A 27931-nucleotide genomic window follows, 5' to 3' on the forward strand; every position below is an offset into this window, starting at 1 on the left:
ATAGAAGTTGTGTGAAACATAACGGACGGTGTCGTGATTAAACATACCTTGTAACGTCTGAACAACATGCCATAAATTTATGGTTGAGGTTTTACATGGTTACATAAAATGTTACGAACAACAGGTGTTACAAAAAAGAACAGTACAATGTAAATAATGTTGAATGTTACAAGACTGTGTGATGTATAAATTTATCAGGGGTTAAGATTAAGGTTACAAAGTAAGCTATATTTAAATTAGGGATGCACAATCATATTGAAATGTTATCGGAATTGTCCGATAAAGGCTTAAAATGTAAACATCGCCATCGGTTGATTTGGAAAAAATAAAAATTGCCGATATGTCTTGCCAATAAGACTAATAGCTCACATGTTCTCAGGGTGTGATAAGGATAAGATCACATCAGCAGTGTGTTCATTCTTGAAGCGAACTTTTGCCTGAATGATGATTTGATTCACGTTTTGGATTGCCACATTTAATCTGAGAATGCACGTACAGAACAACGCATGCGGACATGACACTTGTAAATTAAATAACTTAAAGGTGCAGTAGGAGATCTGGGAAAATACTAACTTTAGCCTGATAGCACTGAAAGCGAATGTCCCACCCTCCCTGCAATCGCAGTGCAAAGCCACGCCCCCTGAACACACATACTACTTATTGTAGTAATTTAACAACATTAAATTACTACAATAAGCTACATCAACGGTTCCCAATTACAGTCCTCGCGCCCTCCCCGCTCTTTCACATTTCATATGTATATCTCATCACGTCCGACGTTTGTTTTATTCGACCGTAAGTCATAAATGCCCTGCAAAGTGGACATCACCAGATATTCTGCCATTACAGTTAAAAGCGAGCGGATATGTCCCATACAAAGGGCATTAAAGTGTGTGAGACATGAATTTAAATTGTATTTATTTACAGAGGCATATTATGTCACACCTTACACTTCTCTAGTAAGTTTAGTCTGTGTGTCAAGAAGCTGCGCAGCGTAAATCCGTGAATGAATGTTCCGAAGTGAAAAACTTCAACAGATTTTCCCTACTCAGGGAGTAGGGAGCAATGAACACTAGGTAGGGATCATGTCAATCGGAAAACAGTTCATGCACGTAGCTCTCTTCTAACGAGCTGGTTATCTGAATAAGGTGTGTTAACTAAGCGACATGCAAAATATGCAGAGCAGGGGGGGCGCGAGGACTGGAATTGGGAACCGCTGGGCTACATCATGTATCATTCACCGGTGAGAAAACTTTATAGCACAGTTAGTAAAAGTACTACAATACCAGGAAGGAAGATTGGGTTGTTGATGTTTGCCTGCCATTCTCGCTCTGACTGCATAGCATAAACTCAAAACACAAAAAATGTTTCTGAAGACAATCACCTATTGCACCTTTAATATAGATTTATTCAGTAAGATGTAATCCATTTGAAAAAATATTATGAAAACTTAAATACAATGAGCTCTAACAGATTTTTAGAATTTTTACAGCCCTGTTAATGTTAAATCTACAAATAAAATTTGTTTTCAACTGCATCTTCTAAGAAAATTTTTACTCTCATTAAATAAAGAACTTTAATAATGTTTATTACCTAACAAATAAGCAAAATTAACCAAAATTAAAAAACAATTTGTTTATACTTTCCGCACAGGAGAGACTTAGTGTTATTTCAAAAACAAAGGGAAATATATATCGGTATCGGCTATCGGGCAAAATGATTTGAAAAATATCGGCATATTGGATATCGGCAAAAATCTAATATCTTGCATCCTTAGTTTAAATAATAAAATAATGTGTTTACAAAGTTGTGTAAAGTGTAAAAAATAATAGTACGGTGTTTACGTTACAGAATCTTTTCTGGGAGCGTCCTAGGCTTTTCCGTGCTGATGGCCTGCACCCCAGCAGAGTCGGAGCGGAACTCCTGTCGGACAACATCTCCAGGACGCTATGCTCCATCTGACTAGTAAGCCAATTCTCAAATAACTGCTATGACTTTTGTTCTACCCACTTAAAAGATAGAAGTACTTGCGTTGTCCAATCTATACAGACTGTGTCTGTTCCCCGAATAGCGAGGTCAAAATATAAATTTAATGCAGGATCTAGAAAAAATCTGACCGTGATTAAACCAGAAAAACGCAAAATAAATGAACAAAAACAATTTTTAAAACTTGGGCTCCTAAATATTAGATCACTCGCACCCAAAGCAGTTATTGTAAATGAAATGATCACAGATAATAATTTTGATGTACCCTGCCTGACTGAAACCTGGCTTAAACCAAATGAATATTTTGGTCTAAATGAGTCTACTCCACCAAGCTACTGTTATAAACATGAGCCCCGTCAGACTGATCGTGCCGCTTGTGTCCGGTGTAGACACGATGCAAGTTAATGTCGCTTTCTGATGCTGTGTTTGAATTTTCATGACACATTATTTGAAATGAGTGCGGGCCAAACATTTTTCTCTCCGGCCCGCGGGCCGCCTATTGAGGAACCCTGGTATACATCACATAGCTTCACAGTAATATTTAATTTAATCGAAAAATGTAGTTATTGAGTTTGATACACTTGAGTGTTACAACAAGGTTGCGTGAGGAATAAAGAAGAACAGTATGATGTAACACGATTGTGGTGTTACGAGGTTGTTTAAAACATTAAGCTCGAATGATGATTAAGTGTTTGAGGTGTTACAGATAACAGTGTTTGAGAAGTATAAAAGAACAGTTCAATGTTTACAAAGTACTAGTGTAATGAGGCGGTGTAATGAATAAAGTACTGTGCAGAGTTTATGACATCAGGGTGTTACAATACATATATAAAATGTTTGGGAGCATAAAAAAATTTCAGTGTTACAAGTTTGTAACGTACTTCATAGAGGAATGTTAAAATTTTAGTGGGTTGGAGATTTCACAAGGTTGTGTGAAAAGTAATTTGTAATGAGTTAAAACTTATGAGGTTAAGTGTTACAATGAATGAATGACAGTAACATTTTTACAGTATTCAGCGTCACGAGGTTATGAGACATACTGTATGGAGGTATGTTAAAATACTTATGTGGTTGACTGTTACATGGTCTTATAGAGGAATGTTACAATGTTTATGAAGTGAAGATGTTACAAGCTTGTTCGAAGCATTTTCAACTTAGTGATTTTGAGGTTGAGTATTACAAGGTTGTGAGACATACTATACAGAGGAATGTTAAAATGATTATGTGGTTGACTGTTACATGGTCGTATAGAGGAATGTTACAATGTTTACAAGGTGGAGATGTTACAAGGTTGTTTGAAGCATTTCGAACTTAGTGATTACTGTAGAGTGGAATGTTACCAGAGTTTATGCAGCAGAGATGTTGCAAGGCTGTATAAAGCATTTCAAAACATACTTATAATGATTACAATGTTGGGGTGTTGCAAGCTTGCATGAAGCATACAGAAGAACAGAGTGTGCTACAGGAAATATGGATGTTACAAGGAACTGTTACAAAGTTCTACAAACAGCAGTACAATTATCATAAGGTCAAGGTGTTACAAGATTGTTTACCTGTCCAGCTGCCTGTATACTTAGTATGGCCACACGCACGTCTGGATCATTTTGAAAACGATGCACAAGTTGGATCCTCTCTGCAGATGGAACACTGCCATCGATGCGGATATAACTAGCCTGGAAAAGAAGAATGCAGAAAGAAGAGAGTCTAAAGTAAATTATGAATTTTTTACATTTTCATTCTTTTATTCATGCGTAAAAGCTTTAAATCAAAATCCCTTCCAACTAAAAGAATTGCGAGAAGTCACAAAACTCATAACCATCGATTGACGCAATAAAGACTGAGCTTTGCAGATCTGTGGATGTTCAGAGAGCAGTTGAAACTTACTGCGAAGGTGACACATTCAAAGTTGGCAACTTTTTAGTGCGCTTCAAGTACGTTTTTAGCATTATCATCTTCCTACCATCATCTGACAGCTGTAAAACACAGGTGAAGCAGTGTACAACACCTTTCTCTTTCTGCCTCACATAACTTCAGAAATTTTCACACCCGTGTTAATTTTAGCTTCCCGCCTAACTTTTCTTCCCATCTCTCGCTCGGGGTGCAAGGAGCGTGACAGGTGTGAGAATGGCGGAGAGCGTGTGCCGCCCCATTTTGCGTGTGATCACACCTGCTGGTGCGAGGCCCCCTCTTCCCCATAAGATTCATAAGCACCAATTAATGGCAAGACAGATAAAGCAAAAGCTGAAGAAAATCTTCACAGTGTCTGGGATCAAACGTCTGGCCAGAGAGCAGCGAAACAAGAAAGTGAGAGAGGGATGGAGGAAAAGAGAGGGGGCTGGGGGCCAAAAAGAAGAGGAAATTGACAAAACAAGCTCTCATTAAAACAGTGAGACATCTGTGAAGACACCGTGTCGGCAACCAACCGCGCTCTTTAGGGTGCAAAGTGTTTTCAGCGTGCCGCTGTGTGAACAGGGACAAGAGGAACGGATCATGGTAAAAGATGAATCAACAGATCTGATGAAATGTCTGTTAGACAACAAAAATGGATTTGTCAAGTGATGCAATGCAAGATTTGGGCCGATACCATTCAGAAGTGCACCAAAGTCTGAGTCACACCAAAGTTTATGATGATTTTTTTAGACTTGGACCATTGAGTCAGTGAGCTGATTTTGAGAACCTGATCAGTACGATTTTTGAAAGTCTGGTTTTGTGAAATGGACCAAATGATTTAATGTATAAATATGTCTGAATTTAAATAAACCATAGTTTTTATGTCCATACTGCTTCCATAATCTTAAAAATGTCATTCATTTCTATGACTTTTTCAGGCCTGGAAATCACCTGATATTTCTTGATAATTCCATGTTTTTTTTTTTTTATAATTAAATAAATATAATAAGATTAATAGAATATATAATAAATATAATGTAATAAATAAATATTTATGTCTACATTTTTTAAAATAAGGAAAAATTACTGAATTGTTTGATCCAGATTACGAAACCACTCAAAATAATTAGTTTATAAACCAGACTTTGAAATTAAGGAATTACTGAATCACTAGACCGGTTCACAAAATCAGTCTGAATATTTAATTTACAAACTGAATTGATCAGGTTCTCAAACTCAACTAACTTTTTACTAAAAGAAAAATTCCTAAATCCTCTGATCCAGTTCACAAAATGAGTCTGACCAATTCAATTTACAAACCTAACTGATCAGGTTCTCAAACTCAAATCACTTTTTACCGAAAAAAAAAATGACTGAATCAATGATCCAGTTCACAAAATCAGTCTGAATGATTAATTTACAAACAGAATTGGTCAGGTTCTTAAAACTCGACTCCCATTTACTGAAAGAAAAAATACTGAATCGTTTGATCCAGTTCACAAAATGAGTCTGAATGATTCATTTACAAACTAAACTGATCAGGTTCTCGAACTCACATTTACTGAAAGACATATAACTGAATCGTTTGATCCAGTTCACAAAATCAGTCTGAATAATTCAATTTACAAACTGAATTGATCAGGTTCTCAAACTCACTTTTTACTGAAAGAAAAATTACTGAATCGTTTGATCCAGTTCACAAAATGAGTCTGAATGATTAATTTACAAACTGAATTTGTCAGGTTCTTAAACTCGACTCCCATTTACTGAAAGAAAAATTACTGAATCAGTTGATCCAGTTCAAAAGATGAGTCTGAATGATTCATTTACAACTGATCAGGTTCTCGAACTCACATTTACTGAAAGAAATATAACTGAATCGTTTGATCCAGTTCACAAAATCAGTCTGAACGAACAATTTAGAAACTGAATTGGTCCGGTTCAAAATTACTGAATCATTTGATCCAGTTCACAAAATGAGTCTGCATGATTCAATTTACAAACCTGACTGATCAGGTTCTCAAACTCAACTCCCATTTACTGAAAGAAAAATTACTGAATCAGTTGATCCAGTTCAAAAGATGAGTCTTAATGATTCATTTACAAACTGAATTGGTCAGGTTCTTAGACTCGACTTCCATTTACTGAAAGAAAAATTACTGAATCGTTTGATCCAGTTCACAAAATGACTCTGAATGTTTCATTTACAAACTAAACTGATCAGGTTCTCGAACTCACATTTACTGAAAGAAATATAACTGAATCGTTTGATCCAGTTCACAAAATCAGTCTGAACAAACAATTTAGAAACTGAATTGGTCCGGTTCAAAATGACTGAATCATTTGATCCAGTTCACAAAATGAGTCGATTACAAACATACTGGGCTGCGTTTCCCAAAAGCATCGTGAGCTTAAGTATATCGTAGACCCATTGACTTAGGTTTACGATGCTTTTGGGAAATGCAACCCTGATAAGTTTCTCAAATTCAACTCCGACTCAAAGATCCAACTCAGAAGAACCATTTAATTCATAAATCGGACATCGTTACTTCATGAAATGTGATCAAGGAATCTAGGATGGATATCAAGAGGACTTCAGAAGACCTGAAACATGGCACACAAGTCGTATGGACTATTTTTTTAATGATATTTTTGCATGAAATTGTTTTTAATATAACTAGTGGTTTATATACACACACTCACCTGATTGACAGCAAGACTCTGACCTATTCTTTTGCCATAAGAATGAACCAGTGCCCTACTGAGGGAATGTGTTAAAGCAAAGAATGAACTCTACCCAGGGAATCAACACACTCTCCTTCTCCTCCTTTAGTGCTGTCAAGCCCTTTCATTCAGTTTTTTTTCCCTTTCACACAAACACTTTTTTGGCCTTATCTCTCATTCAGCTCACACACACACAAACATCCAACTCTCTTTCTCTCTCTGAATGGGTCAGTGTGTGTGTGTTGCGACGGTGGTGTGACAGGCTTTGCTGCTGGCTGATTTAATGAACAGGGTTGAGGTGCTGACATACTTTTGCTTTCACTAGAGTCTCAGCGCACACACACACACACACACCTTGGCCTCGATGACAGCCTCGGTACACGCCTGCAGCATGCTGAGATGATGAGCAAAGACCAGAAACTTCAGCTGTTCGGTCTCCAACATCATCTTTATATAGTCCCTCACCGCTCCAGCCTGAGAGAGATGGAAAGAAAAAGAAAAAAAAAAATGAGAAAAATCATACCATGATCCAGCCAGGAAATGTCGTTTAGGAATTCTAACATTCTAAAAATTCAAACAAACAATCTAATACAGTAACAAATGAATTATAAAACGGAAAGTTTCAGATCTAACGTCTAAAAATGAGACGCATGAAATTGGTTCTGAACGAATGCTACATTTGATACAAATGGTCACAAACAACGTTATATATACATTTAAAAAAATATATCTTTTTTTATATATATTTTATATACACCACTTTTTTTTTTTTTTTAAGTTTGGGATCAGTATTTTTTTTGTTAAATAGATTTTTTGGTTTTATTTTTGAAAGTCTCTTCTGCTCACCAAGGCTGCATTTATTTAATAAAAAATAAAAACAGTAATATTGAGGAAATTTTATTACAATTTAGAATTACTAAATTAAAATTGTATTTTAAAATGTAATTTATTCCTGTGATACAAAGCTGAATTTTCTGGATCATTACTCCAGTCTTCAGGGCCACACGATCCTTCAAAAATCATTCCATTATGCTGCTTAATATTTTTGTGGAAACTGTAAAACATTTTATTCTTCGATAGAAAGTTCAAAGCATTTATTTGAAAAAATTATTATTTGTAACATTACAAATGAATTTACTTTTGATCAATTCAATGTGTCTTTGCAGCATAAAAGTATTAATTTCTAAAACGCTATATTTTATTTATATTATTATTATAGTTTTACTATTTATTTAATTTAATTCAATTTAATTATTATTATATTATTTTAAGAAAATAATCTTTTGACTTGAACTTTTGGCCAGTAAGTTCCCTGCCTTCCTAGTAGTTTTCTTCTGTAAAAATCTAGTCTATAAATATACTTACTAATAAATCACTGGCATCTTTTATTATAGTGCTGTTGCTGGGATTCATAACTGCAATCTGCCACGAGTGCTGCTGCGATTTTACTTCATTTAACGGTGTTGTTTTGCCACTATAATCCCAAATCGCCTTTCATTCAGTGAGACCTGTTTTTCCTTCTCCAAACCCCCCCCCCACGAAACTCCTCAAAATCCCTAAACTGTGCGATGAACTCGTCGGCTAATGCCCATTATGGTTAGCGTAGTTGTTAAACGAACAGCGTACCAAGTCATTTGCCGGAATCCAGCCCTCTTTTCCTGAATTTCAAAGCTGCTCTCGGATTTCTCATTACTGAAGAGTTTTGCCTTTTTAATATCGCCTAATTGGCGCCAGAAACTGTCTGTGAAGGAGCGCAGAGGCTTTTTTTTTTTTTACAGTCTCAAGTGTACGCGTGTGCGCGGTGGCTACGGTTCACTCATTTTCGCTTGGCAAAAACAGCGATTTCAAAAAGCGGCACCATTCCTGACACCGCACATTTCTGCCCTGAGAGAGAAAGAGAGAGAGGATATCGTCTCAGTGGCAAACAATAAATGAAAGAGAGGAGAGGACAAGATCAGCAGGGACCAGAACACACGGGTTTGACAAATAAAAAAAAAAACACACACACTGCTTTCACACTCGCGCTGGTTTGATACACACACGCTGGAAAGCTTCATTCAAGACGCATGCTGTGCCGAGGAGCATGATATAAAGTGATTGTAGCTTAAATCGTTCGAGAAGAAAGAACATCTAAAACTCCCGACGGAATGAATGGTCTTGCTTTTTTACGACAAACCTGTGCAAAGTCGCTTTTTTTCTCTGAACTGTGACCTTAAAGTTCGTGTGAGTGATGCAAAAAGCCACGAAAGTTGTGGCGGGTCTCATCTGGAGCTCATAAAAACACCTTGTTAAGTGCGAGATCTGCAGGAAAAGATGTCAGCTGATCAAAAAGGTCAGAGTTAAGGTCGGCGCGGTGCGTTCCGGCCCTCCCGGAGCTCGTTCCCATGGCAATGCGGCGGTGTTTGATGTGGAGAACATAAGGGCCGGTTGCCATGGTGGTCGTTAGCGATGGTTTCACGCTGTCCCTCATCATTAGAGGGAAACTCGCTGCAGATGGCCGTTATTCTGATGGCATTCGGAGAAAGAGATGAAGTTGATATGAGGGCTGGCTGACTTTTCTTTTACTCAGATGCTAGGGTGGATCTAGTACAGTAATTGTTTGGTTTACAGGAAGGGTTGTTGAGGTTTCAGAAGAGTTTAGGCTTCAAATTTTTGCCTGATTGATGAAAAAAAAAATTATAGTCTTGCTTTGAGGGACATGAGTCATATATAGAGACTACACTTTTCACCTAACAACCACTCAGAACACCCTAGCAACATGTTAGAAACAACCTAGAACACCTTAAAAACAGCCTGGCAAATGTGGTGTCAACTTACTTGCGATAATGTATTTAGAAATGTAGTTATACATTTAACAACAAAGTTTCCCTCAAATTAAAAATAAATAAATCTATCTATATATCTATCTATAGATATACACATACATACACAGTTGAACACCCTCTCAAAAAACAATTACATTTCCATTACTATAAAGTGTTTAACTATTTTTCATATTTGTTATTTTAACTTAAAAAAAAAAAAAAAAAGTGTAATTTATTTGTTTTTGTAATTTTAGCAGTGCTTTTTTTTCCTATATGCTAGTATTTTTTAAAGTACATCAAGTTAAACATTTAATTTCAGTACATTGCCAAGGGAAGATTTATTATTTAAATTGTTGTTTATTTCTTTATTTTCTTATTATTTTTTGCATGTTTTATTTTAGTTGACATTTATTTTAAGTAACAAAAAATGTGTGTGGTTTTGTTTTTATGGTTTTAGTCTTAAACTATAATAACCCTGTTCTAAACACAGGCTTAATTATCTATATGTAAAAAATAATGCTTTATGTTGTTTTCTTTCTTGTTTTGGGGTTAAATGTTTCTCAGATATATTCAGGACAGGTTTTATGAGATTCACACGTGTAAAAAAAAAAACGATATGGTCGATTTATTCCCTTTTTCTAAATTTGCTTCTGTCTTAAACTAGTACACTGAAAAGAGTATTTGAGACCCAAAGGAACACAAAACTCGTATACAACCCAGTAAAAAGAAAATAGACAGAAATTCCCACAGCATCAAGATCTACAGCCATTTTAGACAATTAGGGCGACGTGAAATGAGAAATAAACATCTTGAGGATTATGCACACACTCTTTACCTTGGCAACGGCGGTCTGCTTATACATGTGTGTGATGAGACTCATCACCTCCACAAACTGATTCTCGCTCTCAGAGCTCATCAGTTTCTCCCACTGCTCAAAACTAGCACTCGCTTCCTGTGAGAAAGAGAGAGAGAAAGTGAATCCATAAAGGGCAGCACAATTAATGATATCGTAAATTGTCCTACTTTCCCTGTGTTTGGCAAAAAGCAGCAAGAAAAACAGAAAATAAAGAAAGATGAAGTGTGAACGAGAGAATGAGAGGAAGGAGACACAATTCCCTGAAGTTGCAGAACAACTCCCTGGGTCATGTGACTTGCCCAATTATAGCGCTACAGTGACAGCAGCAGTGGAAGATGGAAACACACAGTACCGGCGCTATAAATCTCTTGCGCGCACACACACACACACACACACACACAGTCCTGCTCTGCCCCTAAAACAAATGCAGATCTTCTCCGTCTTCCTTCACACAAACGCTCCTGCACTACCCGAGAGGTGCTGCCAGGGTTTGGACATCAGACTGACAGGAAGTCAAGCAGTGAATGAAGGAAACGGAGCATGAGAAAGAAACACAACCATTATTCAGCCCAGAGCTACTTTATATGCTTCACAATGTATAACATAACACTGATAATGAGGTGACAAATGTAAAGAGAGAGACAGATAGATATTAGGGGTGTAATGACACATCGATACGACATCGGTCTGATGATACGATCGATGCCACCCGTAAAATATCGATATCTGTAGTATGAATAGGCACCTTTATTTTGGCACTGTCCACATTTTAATGTCGGTCTATGCCAGTGATACTCAAATCTGGCTTGCGAGATCCACTTTCCTGCAGAGTTGAGCTCCAACCCTGATCAAACTCACCTACCTATGATTTTCTAATGATTCTGAAGACATTGATTAGCATACTCTGGTGTGTTTGATTAGGATTAGCGCTAAACTCTGCAGGAAAGTGGATCTCGTGAGCCAGATTTGAGTATCCCTGGTCTATGCATTACCGCCAACGCGTGCATTCTCGTTCAAACTCGCGTATCACCCGAAGGCACAAGGCAAGCATAAAAGACACTCGGGATTGTTGGCGGAGCAGTTGAGCGCCGTTGTTTTCTGCATTCACATCTGAAGCGCACACACACAGACAGCCGCATCTTCACCGCGGAAATACTAAATTGAGTTCTCTTCTGCTTTTTTGTGCATGGATGAATAAATACAGACAAAATTACATCAAAATGCGCATTTTGGTGAATATCCTAGTAAACGCAGTCGGTTAGACATAGCATGTGTCAACGTAAACAGTTGAGAAAGAAAACGCAGGTCTATCAGTATATTAAATCCGTGCTTTTGTTCTTAAAGTGAAAGCAAACTAATAATAAATCTAATGCTGTCAAAGAAAAATACAAGTGCTCACTGCTCCTGACTAAATAACCTTTGTAACATCAAAAAAGATTCATCTATATTTCATTTATACAGTGAAGACTATGTAGTTATTTTACATTTGATTATTACATTTCTGTAGCGTACCTGAAAATGTATTTTAGCCTGAGCTGAAAAACCTGAAAAGCACTGTTTATTGAACTCGTGTTTGTTCTATTGTATTTATTTTCTGCTACTGCTTGTAATTTGGTTATCTGTAGAAAAGATTTTTAGCACTGAGCCCATAGTAGCAGCCAGAATTATTTTCCGAATTATTTTCTTTATTATTATAAAAAAGAAAAAAGTGTATAGGCCTATTATTTGTTGTCCCAACTGAGGTACAGGATGTGAAAATTTCTGATAAATGTTCATGCTATATATTTTGGTTGCATTTTTGAGTTTAAAATAGATATATAATATCATAATATCGATCGATATACTCCTGAATCAAATAATTTTTTGAGGTATCGGCAAAATCGTATCGCTGGGTATGAGAATCGATATCGTATCATATCGTGACGAACCATCCGATTTACACCCCTGATAGATATAGCAATAATATAGACCGATAGATACTATAGACCGATGGAGGGATAAATAGACGGATATAGACACACAGACAGACGGATAGATAGATTTGGTTAATAGGATATTTATATATATAGATAATAGATGCCTATATATAGATGGACAAATGAATGGATAGATGCTATAGATGGATAAACGGATAGATAGACAGACAGACAGATACTGACGGATAGATATATAGATGGACAAATGGATAGATAGACAGACAGACAGATACTGACGGATAGATATATAGATGGACAAATGGATAGATAGACAGACAGATAGACGGATGGATAGATTATACATGCTTTTTTAGTCTACGCTTAGTCATTATTTGTACTTTTTCTCTCGTTTTACCAGTATATCTCGACCTGTGAAGTGCTTTGCGCTGTATTTTATGCATGATGCAAATAAATATACACATTTTGTAATACCCTCATGCTAGCTTTGCCGAACATCTAGCACGTTTGTAAATATAAACGTATACATTGGGTAGCGAGGGTCAGCTAGTGAGTCGCGGGTTTGCTCTGTCCAACCGTTCCTTAAAATGCAGGTCGTTAATTTTAAATATTATATAATGTTATAGTGAAAGAACATCTGTCCCTGGACCGCCGTGTGTAAACTAGTTAGACAGAGAGTGTGTGTGTGTGTGCTGACAGCAGATGATTTATGAGGTCCTACAGCAGGTGAGCTGCTCTTTGTGTTTCTGAAATCTGACACACACACTCAAAACTTGCTGTACAAGCACTCCTGCCCACACACACTCATTACTCTGAGAGAGAGACAGCCGGAGAGACAGACAGACGAAATAATCGCAAGGAAAACCAGAGCCTGCTGGATACACAGAGGAAAAAAATGGCTTTATCTTCAGCTAGACTGAAGGATTCTCACACACTGCTACCCTGGTAAACAGAAAGTTCACGTGAAAATGAAATAACGTGAGGAACAAGCACCTTTGACATTATTATTTTTTCTTTTAGACGACACAGCAATTATAAGCCGAGTCTCGCTAAACGCGACGGCTCGGAACAGAATGTGATGATTACTAACGTCCATTCCTCTCTGAATAACACTCTGGCAGCTCGCTCGGCTGTCAAAGGAGAGAAAAAAAGATGTGGAAATAAAAGAGAGTGATCAGAGACAAGTGAGATGAAATGATAATTTGTGTTAATCGGATACTATTGCCTAGCAACAGGCACGGGGCGGTTGTACTGGGGTAAATCACTATATTTAACTGCTATTGTTCTGTTAGTTCAGAAAAAGTGATGGGAAAAAAGTGTAAAGAGAAAAGGGAGAGAGAGAAAATACAGAAACATTATTTGGAGAGGATGATATCGATGCCATTTATAACATAAGGAACTGCTAATTGTGTTTGTTTTTTTATTGTAACCACTGAGTTTTTTGTTTTATTCAAATGTTTTCTGTTCTAAGTATTAAGTTGATTACTAGTAAAACAAATTTAATAAATTAAAGTGATATTGAATTTTTTTTATACAAGATGTTTTTTCTTATTTTTAGATTAATTGATGTATAAATTGAATTACTAGTCAAATTAATGTATACATAAACACAATTCTGAAATTATTTTTAAAAGTTATGTAATCATTTATTTTTAGTCTGTTTCAGTCAAATGTTTTCCCCTCTAGTTTTAGATTTAAGGTATTATTTATTTAATTACTAGTAAAATTATTGTATACTTTTGAAAAAAATCAATTCAGAATACAGATGATACAGAAATTATGAAAAAAATGTTTATGTAATTACTGTTTATTTTTTGTTGTTTTATTCAAATGTTTTTCCCCTTCTAACTAGTTTTGGATTTATGTTATCAATTTAATTAATAGTAAGATTCATGTACATTAATCATTTTGAAGAAAAAAAAATCTGAAAATTATTTTAAAATATTTGCTGCTTTTTAATTTAGTTTTAAGTGTTTTTATTCAAATTATTTTTTAGATGTATATGTAAATATGTATGGATAAAATTCATGTACACAAATATAAAAATAATATAAAGGATATTACAGTATAAAAATATTGTAGAAATTATGTATAAAAATATATATTTTTTGTTTTATTCAAATGTTTGTCCTTCTAAATATTTAGTTTTAAGGTATAATTAATTGAATTAGTAGTGAAACTAATGTAAAAATACATAAAAAAATCAATAAATAAATTAGAAAAAGTCTTATTTTCATGTAATCATTATTGTTCTATTCAAAAACAATAATGATTGTTGTTTATTTTATTTTATTTTTTAAATTGGTCCGTTTTTTACAGTATTATTACTTATAAAATTAATGTATAAATATAAATCATTATTGTTTCTTTTTATTTTGTTTGATGCAAATGTTTTTCCTTCTATTTTTAGATTTAAGGTATTTTTAATTTAATTACTAATCAAATGTATAAATAAAAAGTAATATTATAAATAATATTATACTGAAATTTGTTTATTTATATAGAATTATTACTGATCAACTTAATGTATTAATTTACTATAATTAATAACATAATCTGACTTCCGAGAACATCATGGTACTAAAAAGCAATGAAATATATAAATAAATAAAATAATACTAATAAATAAAGTAAAACACTTTTAGCATGGTACATTTAAAAAAAAAAAAAAAACATGGTATTGACCACGGTAACCATATTCTTTTATATTCTATAACTGTGAAGCTGCTTGGAAATGTTCACTGCATACCTTGGCAGCATCTTTGGGAAGGTCGAAGGGGATTCGTTGGCGTATTTTGGGTGGTAGTTGAGTCAGCACCTGATTCTTGAGTCTGCGAATCATAATCTCGCTCAGACGCTGGTGTAACTCGTCCAAATGAGATGCGCCGCGACAGTCCCACTGCCGTCTGGCCCCGAAAAACCTGCACACAAAAACACACAAACATTTTACTCATTCATAAAACACACTTGTGCTGTATTTCCACCTAATTTCACCCAAATCCTCAGGTATTGTCATTGAAATGAGACCTTTTCGATCTTAAATGTGTGTGTGTCTGTGAGAGATTTAATTATAAACGTTTTATATTTACTGCCGCATATACGAATGATTGACAGAAATTTGTGTGTGCGCTTTCGAGTCTTCTCCTCGGTAGATTAATTTGTACTCGCAGACCTTTGTGTGAATCGCTGTCGTTTCATTTCTCTGCTGTAGATTTGATAAGAAGAGAGGAACAAAACTCCTCTCAGATGTTCTGAACACCACTCATCTTCATGACACAACTCATATCTAAGCTTCACATTAATGCTGCCGCTACACACACACATAAACAAATTAGCTCTGCACCAAACCCTAGTCAGCTGTCTACCCAGACAGCATTCTAAAGGATTACAGACCTGTGTTACAGATGTAAAATGTATATTTAACAGAGAAAAGAATCCCAGGATATACTGCGATGAGCTTAGTGGGGGAACAAAATAAGACGGTGGACAAGCGAATTTCATGAAATACTGAAAAATATCAACGAACATGCTTCAATATAATTATAATGTTACCAATTCACCTAATATTTGTCAGTAATATTCGACATGGAAAAGCTGTAGGGCAAAAACTATAAAAATATAATAAAAATGTTACTATTTTACCCTAGTATTTATGAATGATTTGTACAAAGATTCATTCTGTTCTAAAGAATGGTTTTGGGAGTGAATTGAAAAGACATTCACTGTACTCGTAAGAATGGTTTTATGAACATTTTGCACAGATTCGCTCTGCTCATTAGAATGGTTTTGCGAACGATCGTTTCGTTCAAAGAACGATTCGTTCTCCTTGTAAGAGTTTTTTTTTGTGAACAATTTGCTGAGAAATTCGCTTTGCTAAGAATGCTTTTTGCAAACAATGTGCAGAGAAATTTGTTCTGCTCACAAGAATGGTTTGGCAAACAATTTGCACGATTTCGTTCTGCTTGTAAGAAAGATTTTTGCGAACAATTTGCAGAGAAATTCGTTCTGCTCATAAGAATAATTTTGCAAACAATTTTCAGGAAAATTTGCTCTGCACATAAGAACGGTTTTACGAATATTATGCACATTCTGCTTTGTTACGAATGGTTTTGTGAATGATTTGCAGAGAAATTTGCACTCCTCGTGAGATGAACATTTTGCATAAATTAATTCCGCTTGTAAGAAAGATTACAAAAATATTTTTCACAAATATATCTGTTTGTAAGAATGTTTTTGCATTAGATTTGCAGAGAAATTCACAGAAGGATTTTGCGAACAATTTGCTGAAAATCTTGCTATACTCGTAAGAATATTTTACCTTTTTTTTTTAGTCACTGAGCATGAGAATAGTTTTGCGAAGGATTTGCAGAAACATGATGTGGTTTTACAAACATTATTTACATGTTCATTCTACTCGTAAGAATGGTTTCGCAAACATTTTTCACAAATTTATTCTGCTTGCTAGAATGGTTTTTACGAACAACGAGTGTTTTTGGTCAAATATCTCTGCATCTAAATTCTCTAAAATGACAACCAAAGTTTTAATCAATAAAAGTTGCTTGAGGAATAACTAATAATGATAAAATGGTAATGCTAAATTAAAAATGTATTGCAAACCAATTAGTCTTAGTCTTTTAATTAATGTAGCCATTTTAGTGTTTGCCCTTTATGCTTTTTAGTTGTCATTTGAATGCTGTATTGTACATTAAAAAAGAAGGGTTTTCACTTGTAGTGTGCATTGCAGTATTTTTTGGCGTAGTCGCTCCAGGTTCCAAACCTCCGTGGATACAAAGCATCGATTTGCATGAAGAGCTGAAAGAGAGATCAAAACATCAATCAATGTGACATCATAAATGTCATATACAGAACTAACTTTACACTAGTAACTTCCAATGGGAACAAATAACTTTAAAAAGCGGGACATTTTTATAGCTCTGACCTTGGGCCTTTGCAATTATGAGTTTACTGAAAATCGGTCAGCAGATTTCTGTTTATAGCTGGTGCGAACAAATACTCTGCTGATTAAAGCTGATTAAATCGGGTATTAAGTTCATAAAATGCAAATGTGTTTCATCTAAGAGAAAGTCTCACAGTGCACATTATGCTCAGTTAGTATAAACTTAACAGCGATTATCTTGATGAATTAAGAAAACACTTGTCTTTCATAAAAAGTCCAGCTAGACGTTTCAAAGGAATTAGAGGAGCGATGGAGGTTGAGACTCTCATAATATACACAAAAGAGTCATCTTGAGAGGTCTTTCCGTACGCAATGATGTACATTTTGGCAATGCTTTTGTCCTGTGTGAACATTTTAAAGAAAGAAAACAGCAGCTTTCATAATGTACCAAGAAAGTGCACGAAACTTCAAAATGAAGCCTTTAGTATTTCCTGAAGAATGTATTGGTCAATTAACTGGCCATCAGTGACGGGTAGATCAGCAATAAAAGCTAGTGGGAGTAAACACGATATTTAATATAATGAGAATAAAACAGGCTGTGAGGAGTGGAACTGCAGTCTGTTAAATGCGCTTCATTCATAAAACACGAGCAGGATGAATTTAATATCTAACATTCGGAAAACCATTCATATTGAAGTAAATGTAACACTACATAAAACATGGTTTTTATGAACCATTTACTCAGAAATTTGGTCTGTTCATTTTTTTAACAAATTAGTTCTGCTCATATGAATGGTTTTACAAATTATTTGTACATGGAATTCATTCTGTTCATAATGGTTTTGAGAATGATTTGCACAAACAATTTGCTTGTGATGGCTTTGTTAATGATTTATATATGAATTTGTAATGGTTTGTGAATCATTTGCACAAAGATCTGTTTTTAAGAATGGTTTTGCAAACAATTTGCAAAGAAATTTGCTCTGCTTGTAAGAATGGTGTTACGAACTTCTTGCAGAAATTCGCGTCTCTCATAAGAATGGTTTTGTGAAGATAATTCATTCTGCTCATAGGTGGTTTTGTGAACAATTTTCAGAGAAATATTTCACGAATTTGTTCAGCTTGTAGGAATGGTTTTACGAATACTTTGCAAAGAAATTCATTCTGCTCGTTAGGATGGTTTTAGGAACAGTTTGCACATTCTCTCTTCTTGTAAAAGTGATTTTGTAAATAATTAGCAAATTAATTTCAAAATTGTTGTGAAAATGTGCACAAACGTTAGTTCTGTTCTTAAGAATGACTTTGCGAACAATTTAGCAATAAAATTTGTTCTGCTCGCAAGAAAGGTTTTACGACCAATTAACACAAATTTGTTCTGTCCATGGCTTTGCAAACATTTTGCAGAGAAATTTGCTGTGCTCATAACAGTTTATTCAGAATGATTTGCTGAGAAATTGGTAAGAATGGTTTGGCGAACATTTTGCACAAATGTGTTTTGTTTGTAAGAATGGTTTTATGAATGATTTGCAAAGAAATTTGCTCTACTTTTAAGAATGGCTTTCCAAACAGTTTCCACAAATTAACTCGGCTCTGCTCATAAGAACAGTTTGAAGACACAGAAATCCACTTGATTTGCAAGTATAGATTTACGAACAATTTACAAAGAAGCTGAACTTAGAAATTAGGAAACAAAACATTTTCAGTGAACGATTAATACTTGTGTACACAACATCACAACACATCATTAAAGAGTCATTTTCGTATACTTCAAACTAAATGTGGTGTCCACCCTGACCAAAGTCCAGCAGAATTCACTGGCCATGTTTTTTGTTCATTGGAAATGTATGAATTTTCAATATTTCAATATTTGAACAATTCACACTCAAGTAATTGCTGACCAAGTTTTGTCATCATTTACTTACCGTCAAGTTGCTCCAAATCTTTCTTCTGCTCAACACAAAAGAATGTAATTTGATGAATGGTGGTAACCAAACAGCTGATGGTCCCCACTGACTTCCATAGTATTTTTCTCCATACTATAGAAGTCAATGGGGACTATTAACCATTTCATTAGCAGCATTCTTTAAAATATCTTGGCTTCAACAGAAGAAATACATTTTTACAGGTTTGGGAAAAACTTGAGGGCGAGAAAAAGATGATAGAATTTAAATTTTCAGAATTATCCCTTTAAATTAATCCACTCTGATTAAAATCTACTAGAATACAGCAGACTGCTTCTTGCATTTCTAAAACCGGCATGGCAGAGTTACAGATTGTGACATGAAAGCAAAAACCCAGACAATGTAAAAAAAATAAGAGGACAGGGCAAAAAAAGACAAGAGAGAGACGGAACAGAGCAAGACAGTGTGAGGACAAGGGTGTTATGGAAACTACAAATATTACTGGCACACCTCTGGACAGAGTAATAACAGCAGAGATGAGCATTGTGCTTTGGAGACCTGTGAAAAAGAGAGCTCTCTCTCTTCCTCATTCAGAGCTGTGGCTCTAAAATCACTTAAAATCCCCTCATTTTTACTCACATCACCCTTGCCATTGATAGTCCGACTCAACAGAGGTCACTGGGTTAAATAAAAACCCACGCCAGCGTAACATCAAGGTAAACAGAACAAGGTGGACAAAACCACATGAAATGGGCTAAAATATCCAACACTGGGATATGAGCCGCTGCATCATATAAAAGGATAAATGTTGAAAATGATCTCTTGTTTGATTGATTAATTTAATTTAGCTGCGAGCGGGTCATTAGACCAGCAAGATAGTAACTGCGTGACAAATTTCAAGCTGTCACTTTACAAAAGAAATGAGAATGACTATAAATGTTTATTCCTAACGTAAACTAATGTGCCGCGAAGGAACAAGAACTTCATGTAGTAATCGGATAATTTTATAGTGAGTACAATAGTAAAATAAATGTTTTCAATAACCTAGTGATAATATACGGGGGGAAACTTATCAAAACTTTTAGTTTATGATATTATCGTACATGCAATTTTGGGTGACATGAGCGATGACTGGAGGATGGGAAATATGTCAGCTAATGACAAGATCTCCTCCTGGTTTAGCTCAAACAAAACCATGCTGCATATTACCAAATGGCTTAATAAATCAAAGCAAATGACAAACAGATTTGGAGGAAACCGTACCTCCTCTGGTCTGCCCAGCGCCGGGGTGCCAGTTAGAAGGATGGCACGCTTGGCGTTCTGAATGATTGGCACCAATATTTTACTACGAGCTGCATTGCGAGATTTCAGGTAGTGGGATTCATCCACCAGGATGACGCCGAATCGTTGCTTGTTCAGGGCCTCCAGCAGGGGGCGTGCGTCCGTCGTGAGCAGCCCGTATCCCAGTATAGTCACTTTGCTAGTGCTGATGCTCCTACAAAACAACAAATGTGCATCAACATTCTCAATAAATTTACCTGGTCTTATTTTAGTTTGAGTCGATGCTAAAGTCAATGCTAAAAACTAATTATTATTACTTTTTTGTCTAAAACAAATATAAGTTTGGGTCGTGACTTACAAACGTACAAACCTGTCAAAACTGTGTACACATATATATTTATAATAGTTTATATTATTAGTGTATTTATTGGAGCCACAAGGTGGTAAAATCATTTAATAATTTTCAGGCTTTACTGAATTCATTTTCATACACACTGTACGAAACCACAAGCTAAGATGAGCTAAGTTAAACTTTCATGCAAGAAACAAAAACATTTCTAGCTTTCTTCTATAAACTGAGTTGAAAATTCATCAAAATCCCACTGAATTTTGTAGAGGTTTTGATGTCAACAATAGATGTTGAAAACTGTAAACAATTAGAGTTAGTTGCGCTTAGCATTTAACGTAATATTTTGTCTGAAACTAATTTTTAATCATGTGATTTTTAAAACGCAATTTTTAAATCACAAGATACAAACTTACATATCCATCCCAACAGAAACGGTGTGCTCTGTAGATATATTTACAACGGTTTATATTGTTAGCGTTTTCATTGGAGCCACAAGGTCGTAAAAGCATTTTACGTTTTTTTTCACCTTATAGTCTCCCGATACAGACTGTGTAAAGATGCCAGCGGTACACTGAGAGGAAATTATGTTTGTTCCTGCTTTGCACTATGAGCCATTAGAGTTAAAATATCATTCACCATGCTGACAGGCCTTCTTCAAGCTCAGAGGGAGATGTTGCCATGGCAACGACTTTACAGGTCGACTCAACCCCGGGCCAGAATTCTCAGGGTAAACAGAGCAATTTGTGAGCCTCTTTTTAGAAGCATCAATAACAGGCAAAAAGACAACATGACCCTCTGACTGCACAGGCTGTACAATCAATCCCAGCATCCTCTGTGGAAGGGCAGCTCTCATAAGCTCTCTCGCAGTCCTAAGATACAGCTAAAGTATTCTTTGTGCAAGATTCGTAGCCGTAAAAGGTGAGCTAATTTAGGATTTGTTTAATATCTCTCCAGGGAGGTGATTTGATTTCATACGTCTGCCGTGTAATTTGTATTGTGGTATAATTTTGTAGTCCGTGAACAGGAGATTTTACTTCCGTTTTGTATTTCTACAGGCTGAAAATCTGCAAGAACGGTTTTCATAACTTTCTAAAGCTTCTCATAAAAGTGTGACACAAAGAGGGGGGGGGGGGGGGGGGGGGGATATTAATAAATCAAGAGATTTCTTCCTAACTTTTCCGGAGGCTTCTGCAAAGTCATACTCAGTCATAAATTTCATGAATCAATTTTGCCACTATGATTAAACTCACACACAGTCTGAAAGAATCAATCTTTAATTTTGAGCAAAAAAATCTCTCGGCCACCGGTGCAGACGTCCTCCAGTACGGTCCACTGGATCGCAATGAATTACGAACCGGCGTCCCTCTTTTTTTTCAGGGACTGCAAAACAAACTTAAACGATCGATTACTAAGATGCCCAGTCAGTGTGTGTCAAAATGTAGCTACAATTTACACGTCATTAAACTTTCTCTGCTTGAACAGCATTCAGATGTTTGTGTGACGTTCAATATTTAGATTACATGGTAATTTTTAAGATGCTTAGTGGATGTTTGGACATAAATATGACGCTTCAAATAGCATGCAATGTTTTCCAGATGATCTGCTCTCTCAAAAATGTCTCTGCAACGCATGTGTGTACTGGAATTATGATATTAGGAAAGCAATGTGCAAATATCGTGACAATTACTTCTTCTGAATAAATGAAAGAAAAAAAGAAAAAAAAAAAAAAAATTCTCTATTCTATATATATATATATATGTGTGTGTGTGTGTGTGTGTAATATATATATATAAGATATTACATAAATATTATGCAGTGTTTTCCAGATAGTGTGCTCTTAAAAAAAAAAAAAGTCTCTGCAATAATTTATTATTATTATTATGAAAACAATATGCAAAAATTTTGGCAGTTATGTCTTTGAATAAATAAACATCAAATACTACTACTACTACTACTACTACTACTACTACTAATAATAATAATAATAATAATAATAATATATATATATATATATATATATATATATATATATATGAAAATTATATTTTACATGTATTTATATTTAACAATAATAATTTAACAAAAACATTTAACGATATTTAAAATATAAACAAAAAAGTATTTATATAATAATAATATAAATAAAACATTGTATTTTAAAAACTATTATATATAACAAATATATATGAAAAAAAAAAATTGTCAAAAAATATATTAAAAAAATTCTGCAAATATTATGTAATGTTTTCAAGATGCTGTGCTCTTTCAAAAATGTCTCTGCAAACTGTTCCTCGGCAAAATCCATTTCACTATGGAGAAAATCAATGCGATTTTTCACGTTTACTTCCTGAACCCAAGTGTTGTGCTCTATTGAACTTAAATTTGTCGTACATTGTATCGGTCTTGCTTTCCACCAAGTTGATGTCTCTGGGGTCGAGTTCGGGAATCCACTTCTCCAGCTCTTCAATCCAAGGATATTTCAGAGATGAAGGCACCACAATCAGCAGAGGCCATTCCTGCTTGAAGATATACGACACCGAAATGGCCTGGATCGTCTTTCCCAAACCCATCTGATGACACAAATGCTCAGTGATTAGTGGACTCTATAAAAACCCAAAGTAATTAGTCAAGAAAAGCAAAACGCTCTTACCTCATCTGCAATCATGCACCTGCAAAACAGAAATGAAAATTAATGAAGCACATTGAACTCACAATTACCGACCCAAACATCGAAATCAGTTCTCTCTGAATAATTACCCTCCACATCACGTTTTTAATTTCTTCCCTAAAACGATGTCTGGAGAGGCACATATTGATCCAGGCAATATTGTGAAAGCTGGGTTTCCTAGCGAGTGCACACTGCTCAATATAATTTCCTGCACACCTGAACTCAACGGCTAATTTCGCGCTGGCAGCCGACGGCATGGAAAAACTCAATCCCGAAGCAGAGGCGTGTGGAGCCCCGCTGCGGTGTACAGGGGTTTATTTAAAACGCCCATTCATTTAAGACCCCAATAACCAACTAATACAGGCCTTGAATCAATCAAGCTGCTCCCCTAAATGAAATTTACCCAGCAACCTGAGCTCAGCATGTTGTCGTCGAGGATATGGGTCACTTGAGTCCTAATCAATGCAGCAACACAACATTACAAAGATCCATAATGTACACTTTTTTAGTTTTTCTTTTTTAATTCCTCGCTCCCCCCAGACATGCACTTAGAAATACCGTCAACCCAAAAAAATGACCCTTTTGAATTAAACAAGCCGTTTCTGTTACTGTACTTCACGAGTCGGCTGATATTTGAGAAGATTGTAATTGGCTGATAACTGTGTGAAACTGGACAGTTCACAGAAGTGACCTATTTTCAAAGTCAGTTTAAATATTTGAAAAGTATTTAATATAGAAAAGAATGAAATTAAATATTGAAATATTAATATATTTATCATTTAGACATTAAATATTAGTTTAATCAAAAATAGTAAAAATATAACAAAAGAAATAAATACACAAATAATATTATTATAAAAAGCTATACAAAATTAAATTGTTAAATATTAATATTAATTTAAATATTAATTAAAATCATATATTTTGAATGTAAGTAGTTGGACACAATTTAAGTAAACATTAAATTCTGAAATTAAATAGTAAATGGTTAAATATGTTTTAATCACATTTTTAAATATTCTGAATATAAATATTTGAAAACAATTTAAGCAAATATTAAATGTGACATTAAAATATTAAACTATTTAAATATATATATATATTTAATTAAATACAAAATAAATATTAAAGAAGAAATATAAGAAAAATAACAAATAAAATAAAAAAATACCAAAAATATTAAAATAGGGTAAACGTACCTATTAAGCTCACCAAAATCTACATTGAGACATTTTTAGTGCAATAGATATTGGTTTCGGTACAAACCGTTATGTTAAAATAAAATATTAATCTCTGACATAAAAATATATAATTTTATTTTAAATGACATAAGATTTTTGATTAAGATATACATCAATAAATGCAAAAAGTCTGACTGTGCTTAATGGGTATATTTGTGTACCCTTTAAGCACACTCCTGTTTATATTAAGCTCAAACATCATGTTTTATAAAAAAAAAAATTTATTTTAAAAAACCTTTTTAAAGAATCATTGAAAAATGTTTTATTTGAAGGTACAAAGTCAATAATAATAAAAAAAAAACACTAAACACTAAAATCAAGCAACAGGGCATTCAATTTGATCAGTTATATATTCATTGTGAAGTGTCATTTCAGCACATTGCAACATCAAGACTAGTGCACGTTCAGCTAAATAACACATTCAAAAATTAAATAAAACTTTTCATTCATGGGGATGAACACAGAAACAAAGCACACATTTCTGTGAGTCTGTTGTGATCGGAAGGAATTTAAAGTGTGGTAGTGTGTGATCCTCAGTCGTTTAGTGTATGATGCCTGGTGTTTTAAAAATCGGTTCACATTTTAATAGTTGTGTAGTGTATTCCAGCCTTTAGTTGATTTTTTTCTGGACAGATATGAGATTTCTGATGGACGACACGCTTCTTTCATCTTTGGCCATAAACTATAGTTATGTCTCGATTTTGTCATCTTAAAGCTGTTAAAATAAAGTTATTAGACATTTTATAAAGATTAACTTAAAGTGACAATCATCAGTTAATATTTAAAGTCCGTTTATGAAGTATTTACATCGATGGTCAATGTGAAAGAGCTTAAAGAGAGCACACTGAGCTTAATTGGAGCAGCAACAATTTTAAATACATTTCATGTAATATTCATTAAAATGACAAGATTTTGCTAAATAAATAATCTAGTTCATGTATTAAGTTCATACATATTTTAATATGAACAACTATTATGTGAATAAATGTTAAATATATATTTCTGATATTAAACTTAAAATTTTAATATCAGATTATTAAATTAAAATGTTATTATTGACTTTTCTGTATAAATCATGTTTTGCAGTATATTTGGAATGAATGATCTGAGTAGACTGGGGAGGCAGCTTTGCATTGTGATCATTAGAGTACATATCTCTACATATACTACATCAAAAACTTCAAAAGAAAAGAACACATAGAAAAGTGTTTTATGAACACATTGTATCTACTTTTTTTTCTCTTTCCCAGCGTTTACTGCATGACAAATCCACAAGATCTCACATTTCCTCGAATGCCACCTGAAGACCGATGCAAACAAATCTAGTGAAACAGCCTACAACATTCGTCTATGTCCTGGGGATCCCAGTGAGGAAGCAAAGCATCAAGACGTTCCTGGTTGTGGTTAGTGAAATGTCACCCCGTATCTATTGTTCAAACACAGGATCGACTCATTAGAGGGGAGATGTTTCATCTTGCTTTATTTCTTTCCTTCTTTTTTTAAGTAATGCCGAGAGACACTGATCTTCTGCGGATTCTTTCAGGGGAAAAAATTTAATTGCTCATGCGTCAGGCGATGTTCAAGGATTTACTGGGAACAAATGAAGCAGATACATGCAGGGCCACAAAATGAAAGAGCTTTGCATCTTTTTTGTTTATTTGCTCTTTTCGGTTTATTATTAATGTGGATTCCAGCAACGCCTCGGTTGGCGGCGATGTACTGGACGGCCGTTATAAACGCGCTCCCTTGACAGAAGCGCATTTAGCTAATGCTGATGCCATATTTGCATGTGGTGTACAAATACAGTGTGCTTTCTAAACAATAGTACATTCAACAGAAGGACAATGTATTGTAACCTTTTTAGAAACAAATCCATCTTTTTTTATAATACGAACAAAAAGTACTATGGTATTAGGTAATGATAAATACATATATTGTATGTATGTAGTCACATATTATTTATATTTATATGTACACACACACACACACACCGTGAACACACACCCGGAGCAGTGGGCAGCCATTTATGCTGTGGCGCCCAGGGAGCAGTTGGGGGTTCGGTGCCTTGCTCAAGGGGTCTCACCTCAGTCGTGGTATTGAGGGTGGAGAGAGCGCTGGACATTCACTCCCCCCACCTACAATCCCTGCCGGCCCTGAGACTCGAACCCGCAACCTTCGGGTTACAAGTCCGACTCACTATCCATTAGGCCACGACAGCCAATATCTATACATTTATAAATTAAATGTGAAAATATTAGACTGTTTAAAAAAGTAAAATTGAAGTTAAAAAACAGAAAACATAGGGGAGTCATGTGACGTGCTCATGAACCTAGTCGCACTCGAGTAGAGCTCCGTACGATTGGCTTTTTTTTTTACGTTTGATTTTTTTGTTTTGTTTTAAGTTTTATTCATTGGTGGTGCTTTACCTGATGGCATGCAGTCGTAAACAGCAGGAGTTGTCTCCATCGGCTTCTCCGATTAAGAAGAAATTCAAAGCCACCGACCGCGAGCAATGTGATGGACAAGATGGCGAACACCGTTACACATTTTGAGGACATTCTATTATTTATTTTTATTATTTTTTTTAAAGTCTACCAGGGGGTGAGATGGGTTGGGGTGGGTTCTAAATTTGTACAGCTGCTTTTTGTTTTGTACTACTGTTCCACATATTAAATCCAATAAACAGTAAAATTAAATTTTTATTTTGGCATCGGGCCAAAAAAACAATTTCACCACTAGATGACGGGCCAGAACATAGTCAAAGGATAATTTAAGATATTAATTGATGAAAAATGCAACCAGAATTGCCTGTGACTGACTGTTACAGTGTACTTTGTAACTGGTAGTGAGCTGTTACTCTGTGTAAAATCCTGCGACAGTCATTAACAAAAAGCCACATTTGTGTGGTGGTGTCCGATTAGAGTATGTGAGCGGAGTGGAGCATCAACAATTTCCCCTCCGCGCTCCGAGCATTTAATAATCACTCCGCTCCCGCTCCACTGATATCAGAAACACCGCTCCGCGTCTAAAGTATTTCAGTATATTTGAAATATCACAGTTCTATGGAAGCCTGTTTCCGCCACTGAAAAAAAAAAAAAAAAAAGGTTATTGCGACTTTTTCTCACAATTCAGATTTTTTTTTTTCCACAGAATTGTGAGATATAAACTTGCAATTGCGAGTTATAAAGTCAGATTTGTTATAAAACCAGTTATAAAATGTTCTCAGAATTGTGAGTTTATATCTCAGAATTAGCCTTTTAATTCGCAAGTGCGAGTTTAAATCACGCAATTCTGAGAAAAAAAAGTATTCAGAAGGAACATGTAAATTCCTTGAGAACTATAACTTCCCGCTCATGTCCACTGCAGTCATCATATTCTTTCTGATTTGAGTGATCATTTT

At 35.0% G+C, this 27931-nt stretch overlaps 1 protein-coding gene across 3 annotated transcripts in view; it reads right to left on the minus strand.

Annotated features, from left to right (window-relative positions):
• The window catches only part of zranb3 (zinc finger, RAN-binding domain containing 3), a 70973-nt gene that overhangs the window by 29271 nt on the left and 13771 nt on the right, over nucleotides 1–27931 (minus strand). For all 3 annotated transcript variants that reach the window (XR_013784029.1, XR_013784030.1, XM_079413170.1), the window contains exons 4-11: nucleotides 23273–23291; nucleotides 23014–23192; nucleotides 20256–20487; nucleotides 16921–17006; nucleotides 14944–15115; nucleotides 10240–10356; nucleotides 6955–7074; nucleotides 3540–3659 (exon numbers count right to left, since the gene is read on the minus strand). Coding sequence is in view for 1 of the 3 variants with exons in the window: in XM_079413170.1 (XP_079269296.1) it covers nucleotides 3540–3659; nucleotides 6955–7074; nucleotides 10240–10356; nucleotides 14944–15115; nucleotides 16921–17006; nucleotides 20256–20487; nucleotides 23014–23192; nucleotides 23273–23291 (1045 nt within the window). In the remaining 2 variants the exon portion in view is untranslated. The remainder of the gene's footprint in view (nucleotides 1–3539; nucleotides 3660–6954; nucleotides 7075–10239; nucleotides 10357–14943; nucleotides 15116–16920; nucleotides 17007–20255; nucleotides 20488–23013; nucleotides 23193–23272; nucleotides 23292–27931) is intronic.

This window comes from Barbus barbus (genome assembly GCF_936440315.1).
Source record: "Barbus barbus genome assembly, chromosome: 49".
NCBI lineage: Eukaryota > Metazoa > Chordata > Actinopteri > Cypriniformes > Cyprinidae > Barbus > Barbus barbus.